The 7,947-nt window shown below is 43.0% G+C and overlaps 1 protein-coding gene across 1 annotated transcript; it reads right to left on the minus strand.

The window, feature by feature from the left end:
- Nucleotides 1–1,838: 1,838 nt before the first annotated feature.
- On the minus strand, nucleotides 1,839–7,625 carry LOC135526176 (microfibril-associated glycoprotein 4-like). Its single transcript, XM_064954325.1, has 4 exons — nucleotides 7,174–7,625; nucleotides 6,732–6,828; nucleotides 4,803–4,970; nucleotides 1,839–2,990 (listed from the first exon to the last, which is right to left on the minus strand). Exons 1-4 carry the CDS (start codon nucleotides 7,408–7,410, stop codon nucleotides 2,710–2,712), a joined length of 783 nt encoding a protein of 260 aa, XP_064810397.1. The 5' UTR covers nucleotides 7,411–7,625; the 3' UTR covers nucleotides 1,839–2,709.
- Between the last annotated feature and the right edge of the window lie 322 nt (nucleotides 7,626–7,947).

The raw sequence follows: 7,947 nt of genomic DNA on the forward strand, positions 1-7,947 counted from the left end.
TATGATGATGATGAATATGATGATGATGATGAATATGATGATGATGATGATGAATATGATGATGATGATGAATATGATGATGATGATGATGAATATGATGGTGATGATGATGATGATGATGGTGATGATGATGATGAATATGATGATGATGATGATGATGAATATGATGATGATGAATATGATGAATATGATGATGATGATGGTGATGATGATGAATATGATGATGATGATGATGAATATGATGATGATGATGAATATGATGATGATGATGATGATGATGGTGATGATGATGATGATGAATATGATGATGATGATGATGATGATGATGATGATGAATATGATGATGATGAATATGATGATGATGATGATGATGATGGTGATGATGATGATGATGAATATGATGATGATGATGATGGTGATGAATATGATGATGATGAATATGATGATGATGAATATGATGATGATGAATATGATGATGATGATGATGATGATGAATATGATGGTGATGATGATGATGATGATGATGATGGTGATGAATATGATGATGATGAATATGATGATGATGATGCATATGGTGATGATGATGATGATGAATATGATGATGATGAATATGATGATGATGATGCATATGGTGATGATGATGATGATGAATATGATGATGATGATGGTGATGATGAATATGATGATGATGATGATGATGATGATGAATATGATGATGATGATGATGATGATGATGAATATGATGATGATGATGGTGAATATGATGATGATGATGGTGATGATGAATATGATGATGATGATGATGATGATGAATATGATGATGATGATGGTGAATATGATGATGATGATGGTGATGATGAATATGATGATGATGATGATGATGAATATGATGAATATGATGATGATGATGATGATGATGATGATGATGATGATGATGGTGAATATGATGATGATGATGATGATGAATATGATGGTGATGATGATGATGATGATGATGATGATGATGATGATGATGAATATGATGATGATGAATATGATGGTGATGATGATGATGATGATGATGATGATGATGATGATGATGAATATGATGATGATGATGATGATGATGAATATGATGATGATGATGATGAATATGATGATGATGATGATGATGATGATGATGAATATGATGATGATGAATATGATGGTGATGATGATGATGATGATGATGATGATGATGATGATGATGATGATGATGATGATGATGATGAATATGATGATGATGATGATGAATATGATGATGATGATGATAATGATGAATATGATGATGATGATGATGATGATGATGATGATGGTGATGATGAATATGATGGTGATGATGATGATGATGATGATGATGATGATGATGATGATGATGATGAATATGATGATGATGATGATGAATATGATGATGATGATGATAATGATGAATATGATGATGATGATGATGATGATGATGATGATGATGATGGTGATGATGAATATGATGGTGATGATGATGATGATGATAATGATGAATATGATGATGATGATGATGATGATGATGATGGTGATGATGAATATGATGGTGATGATGATGATGATGATGGTGATGATGAATATGATGATGATGATGATGATGATGATGATGATGGTGATGAATATGATGATGAATATGAGGTTGATGAAGATGATAGATGCACACAACCATTTTGCAATGAAAACTCTAAGATCATGTTACAACCTTGACTTTGACACATTCAGCCATCCAATCTGACTGATTATAATAAATAAATACATGCAGTAACTAAAAAGACACAATGCAGTGAATTTGTCGTTGAAATGCTTTAATTATTACTTGAGTCAAGTAACAGTGGAATCAAGAGACAGAGAGCACATCGTGCTGCTATAACATGAAACACTACTTTAACATGCAAGATGATAATAATAGTGATGCAGTAGTGACCATATAAGAGATAGAGAGCCCATAGTGCTGCTATAACATGAAACGCTACTTTAACATGCAAGATGATAATAATAGTGATGCAGTAGTGACCATATAAGAGATAGAGAGCCCATTGTGCTGTCATAACATGAAACATTAACATCCAAGATGATAATAATAGTGATGATGTAGTGACCATATTGTTCTCTAGGTGTCAGTGTTATAGTGATGATGTAGTGACCGTATTGTTCTCTAGGTGTTAGTGCTGTAGTGATGATGTAGTGACCATATTGTTCTCTAGGTGTCAGTGTTATAGTGATGATGTAGTGACCGTATTGTTCTCTAGGTGTTAGTGCTGTAGTGATGATGTAGTGACCATATTGTTCTCTAGGTGTCAGTGTTATAGTGATAATGTAGAGACCGTATTGTTCTCTAGGTGTTAGTGCTGTAGTGATGATGTAGTGACCATATTGTTCTCTAGGTGTCAGTGTTATAGTGATGATGTAGTGACCGTATTGTTCTCTAGGTGTCAGTGTTATAGTGATGATGTAGTGACCGTATTGTTCTCTAGGTGTCAGTGTTATAGTGATGATGTAGTGACCGTATTGTTCTCTAGGTGTTAGTGTTACAGTGATAATGTAGAGACCATATTGATCTCTAGGTGTTAGTGTCTGACTGGCTAGCTCTAGTGCCCCGTTCTCCACATTGTATTTGTGGAGTCATTTAGAGATGGTGACATTAGGTCAGGACTGATAGAGTCAGGTATGTTACTCCTGCTCCTGGACAGCCATAGCATCAGAGACAGCCCTGATCTTAAAGGAAATGCTTTTCAGAGAGTAGTCTACCCCTTTCCAGTGCTGCCAAAAAACAGACACAAGAGTGAAAGATGTTTCCGGATGTGGGGCGTACAGGGAGTTAGGGTTAGCATGCGTACAGTCACCGAACCAGAATCCACCCAGGTAGCGCCTGGCACAGTGTTCTCCCCAGGTATCTTGATCATTGTCGTAGGTGCTGAACTTCATGCCGTTGCTAAACGACAAGGAGTCCCCTGAGAATCAACCAAAAAAACAGAGCTAAAAAAAGTACCAACAGACAGAGCACAGTAACCTGGTTAAACCAGGTACCAACAGACAGAGCACAGTAACCTGGTTAAACCAGCAGACAGAGCACAGTAACCTGGTTAAACCAGGTACCAACAGACAGAGCACAGTAACCTGGTTAAACCAGGTACCAACAGACAGAGCACAGTAACCTGGTTAAACCAACAGACAGAGCACAGTAACCTGGTTAAACCAGGTACCAACAGACAGAGCACAGTAACCTGGTTAAACCAGGTACCAACAGACAGAGCACAGTAACCTGGTTAAACCAGGTACCAACAGACAGAGCACAGTAACCTGGTTAAACCAACAGACAGAGCACAGTAACCTGGTTAAACCAGGTACCAACAGACAGAGCACAGTAACCTGGTTAAACCAACAGACAGAGCACAGTAACCTGGTTAAACCAACAGACAGAGCACAGTAACCTGGTTAAACCAGGTACCAACAGACAGAGCACAGTAACCTGGTTAAACCAACAGACAGAGCACAGTAACCTGGTTAAACCAACAGACAGAGCACAGTAACCTGGTTAAACCAACAGACAGAGCACAGTAACCTGGTTAAACCAACAGACAGAGCACAGTAACCTGGTTAAACCAGGTACCAACAGACAGAGCACAGTGACCTGGTTAAACCAACAGACAGAGCACAGTAACCTGGTTAAACCAACAGACAGAGCACAGTAACCTGGTTAAACCAGGTACCAACAGACAGAGCACAGTAACCTGGTTAAACCAACAGACAGAGCACAGTGACCTGGTTAAACCAACAGACAGAGCACAGTAACCTGGTTAAACCAGGTACCAACAGACAGAGCACAGTAACCTGGTTAAACCAACAGACAGAGCACAGTAACCTGGTTAAACCAGGTCATCATGCCCTGTGAACTGGAATGTGTGTTTACAGGAAGTAGGGTCTGCCACCATGCCCTGTGAACTGGACTGTGTGTTTACAGGAAGTAGGGTCTGCCACCATGCCCTGTGAACTGGACTGTGTGTTTACAGGAAGTAGGGTCTGCCATTATTCCCTGTGAACTGGACGGTGTGTTTACAGGAAGTAGCAACAGCATGACTTTAGATCATTAGAACACATTTGCCAAAAGCTACAAAATACACCTGACTAGATTTATGCAAATGTGTTCAGTACCAGTCAACAGTTTGGACACGCCTACTCATTCAAGGGTTTTTCTTACATTTTTACTATTTTCTACATTGTAGAATAATAGTGAAGACATCAAAACTATGAAATAACACACATGGAATCATGTAGAAACCAAAAAAGTCTTCAACAAATCAAAATATATTTGAGATTCTTCAAAGTAGCCACCCATTGACTTGATGACAGCTTTGCACACTCTTGGCATTATCTCAACCAAAATGATCACTAATCAGGTTTTCAAGATATGTAACTTTCAAAATATATGCATTTTTTTTACAGGGATTTCTGTATTTTAAAGTACAAATACCAAAATAGAGTTTTCCTTTATGACTGAACTCTTCACTCTAAACTTTGTGGCGGAAGCAAGAACATCTGATGTCACCATCGTCAATGGTGTCACATCATAACTCTTCCCCTGTGTGTGTTTAGTTCCTAAGGGTTGTTGGAAATAGTTCACATTTCGGGAAAGCAAGAACATCAGTGGTAGTTCACATTTCCAACAACCCGTAGGAACTAAACACACACACAGGGGAAGAGTTATGATGTGACACCATAGACATTGGTGATGATGTTAAAGCTGAAGAAGAAGAAGAACTCACCTGCCCCTCCGTCTACATAAGTGCCCAGTCTCAGTGTGTATCCGTAGTTCTCAGGATCAATGGAGAAGGATGTGTATTTAGCATAAACCTTCCCTCCCTCAAAGTCCTCCATGTCCACTCTCAGCTCATTCTTCTTCCTCATCGTCAGGAGGAAGATGTTTTCCAGACCTGACAAGAACAGAAAGCATTAAGGTCCTGTTACATTTCAGCTCCTAGCTCCTTTCCTTACCTCATATCCCCTTTCCTTTAGCTCCTAACCCCCTTCCTTTTACTCCTAGCCCCTTCCTCTAGCTCCTAGCCCCTTCCCCTAGCTCTTAGCCCTTTCCTCTAGCTCTTAGCCCCTTCCTCTAGCTCCTAGCCCCTTCATCTAGATCCTAGCCTCTTCCTCTAGATCCTAGCCCCTTCCTCTAGATCCTTGCCCCTTCTCCTAGCCCCTTCCTCTAGCTCCTAGCCTCTTCCTCTAGCTCCTAGCCCCTTCCTCTAGCTCCTATCCCCTTCCTTTTACTCCTAGCCTCTTCCTCTAGCTCCTAGCCCCTTCCTCTAGCTCCTATCCCCTTCCTTTTACTCCTAGCCCCCTCCTATAGCTCCTATCCCCTTCATTTTACTCCTAACCCCTTCCCCTTCCCCTAGCCCCTAGCCCTTTCCCCTAGCTCTTAGCCCTTTCCTCTAGCTCTTGGCCCCTTCCTCTAGCTCCTATCCCCTTCCTTTTACTCCTATCCCCTTCCCCAACTCTTAGCCCCTTCCCCTAGCTCTTAGCCCCTTCCTCTAGCTCCTAGCCCCTTCCCCTAGCCCCTTCCTCTAGCTCCGAGCCCCTTCCCCTAGCCCCTTCCCCTAGCATCTTCCTCTAGCCCCTTCCTCTAGCTCCTAGCCCCTTCCCCTAGCCCCTTCCTCTAGATCCTAGCCTCTTTCTCTAGATCCTAGCCCCTTTCTCTAGATCCTTGCCCCTTCCCCTAGCCCCTTCCTCTAGCTCCTAGCCTCTTCCTCTAGCTCCTATCCCCTTCCCTTTACTCCTAGCCTCTTCCTCTAGCTCCTAGCCCCTTCATTTTACTCATAGCCCCTTCCCCTTCCCCTAGCCCCTAGCCCTTTTCCCTAGCTCTTAGCACTTTCCTCTAGCTCCTGGCCCCTTCCTCTAGCTCCTATCCCCTTCATTTTACTCCTATCCCCTTCCCCAACTCCTAGCCCTTTCTTCTAGCTCTTGGCCCCTTCCTCTAGCTCATATCCCCTTCCTTTTACTCCTAGCCCCTTCCCCTTCCCCTAGCCCCTAGCCCCTCCCCCTAGCTCTTAGCCCTTTCCTCTAGCTCTTGGCCCCTTCCTCTAGCTCCTATCCCCTTCCTTTTACTCATAGCCCCTTCCCCTTCCCCTAGCCCCTAGCCCCTTCTCCTAGCTCTTAGCCCTTTCCTCTAGATCCTAGCCCCATTCTCTAGCTCCTAGCCCTTTCCTCTAGATTCTAGCCCCTTCCTCTAGCTCCTAGCCCCTTCCTCTAGCTCCTAGCCCTTTCCTCTAGATTCTAGCCCCTTCCTCTAGCTCCTAGCCCCTTCCTCTAGCTCCTAGCCCCTTCCTCTAGCTCCTAACCCCTTCCTTTTAGTCCTATCCCCTTTCCCAACTCCTAGCCCCTTCCCCTAGTGCCTAACCCCTTTCTCTAGTTCCTAGCCCCTTCCCCTAGCTCCTAACCCCCTTCTCTAGTTCCTTCACTGTTCAATGCTGTCAGTGCAGTTCAGCTCCTAGCCCCTTCCCCTAGCTCCTTCCTCTAGCTCCTAGCCCCTTCCTCTAGTTCCTAACCCCTTTCCCTAGGTCCTAGCCCCTTCCTCTAGCTCCTAACCCATCCCCATAGCTCCTAACCCCTTCCCATAGCTCCTAACCCCTTCCCCTAGCTCCTAACCCCTTCCCCTAACTTCTCGTTTGGTTTTCTCAGAGCTGAGGAGGACTCACCCAGCCAGTACTCTCCAGCCACATTACCAAAGCCAGATTTGTAGTGTGCCCAGGGTCTGTAAAAGTTCTCTGTTCCATCCATTCTCCTTTGGAACACCTAAGAGGAGAGAGAGGGCAGAGAGAGAGGGCAGAGAGAGAGCGAGGGCAGAGAGAGGGCAGAGAGAGAGGGCAGAGAGAGAGAGGGCAGAGAGAGAGCGAGGGCAGAGAGAGGGCAGAGAGAGAGGGCAGAGAGAGATCGAGAGAGAAGAGATAATAGGGAGAAGGACAGCGAGGGAAGAGAGGGGGAGAGGGAAGTAGGGACAGAGGTAAGGGAAGGGAGAAAGACATGGGGGAAAGAGAAAGAGGAGGGAGACAGAGGGGGGGGAGAGATGTCATTATCATACGTTTTGCACCACCGACACATCACAAACATTACAGATGATCTATAAAGGTCTCTACTCACAGTCCACCTCCCTCCATCCGTGTTCATGTCACAGTAGACGTGCAAGGGGGTGGTGGGACCCCCAGGGTAGATGGTGTACACCCCACTGGGTTTGGTGTTGTCACGTTGATAGATGTCATCACAGTCCTGAGGGAGGTAGAACTGAGAGAGGACGGCTACAGGAGCCAGCAGAGACAGGAGCAAAAAGACCTGGGAGACAGGGACAGGGAAATCATTCACACAACATTCAAATAACATTTAAAAAAACATTAAAACAACATTTACTTTACTGTTCAATGCTATCAGTGCAGTACATGCAGCAAAACAACCCAGAGTAGAGATGCATACACACATAACCTCACATAACATTCAGATAACGTTAGATCTACACATAACCTCACATAACATTCAGATAACTTTAGAACCACAAATAACATTCAGACAACTTTAGATCCACACATAACCTTGCATGACATTCAGACAACTTTAGATCCACACATAGCCTCGCATAACATTCAGACAACTTTAGATCCACACATAACCTCACATAACATTCAGACAACTTTAGATCCACACATAACCTCACATAACATTCAGATAACTTTAGATCAACACATAACCTCACATAACATTCAGATAACTTTTAAAACAGTACAGTAAAGTGTTTTAAATTATCCACTTACTTTGCATGGATATGGTACATATCATATCAGTGTTAATAGATAAGTCATACCTTCATCATGAAGACTGGGTAGTGGTGGACTGTGCTGTGTGTCTGTCTGTCTTATAGCCACT

Source organism: Oncorhynchus masou, chromosome 5 (assembly GCF_036934945.1).
Source record: "Oncorhynchus masou masou isolate Uvic2021 chromosome 5, UVic_Omas_1.1, whole genome shotgun sequence".
NCBI lineage: Eukaryota > Metazoa > Chordata > Actinopteri > Salmoniformes > Salmonidae > Oncorhynchus > Oncorhynchus masou.

What these genes read in the sequence shown, in the direction of transcription:
- LOC135526176 (XM_064954325.1), bottom strand. Translation starts at nt 7,410, where the DNA reads ATGTTATTTGAATGTTGTGTGAATGATTTCCCTGTCCCTGTCTCCCAG. An exon ending in CGGATGGAGGGAGGTGGACT is followed by an intron (nt 6,829 to 7,173) that starts GTGAGTAGAGAC and finishes CTCTCCTCTTAG; the next exon opens with GTGTTCCAAAGGAGAATGGA. An exon ending in GGCTGGAGAGTACTGGCTGG is followed by an intron (nt 4,971 to 6,731) that starts GTGAGTCCTCCT and finishes TGTTCTTGTCAG; the next exon opens with GTCTGGAAAACATCTTCCTC.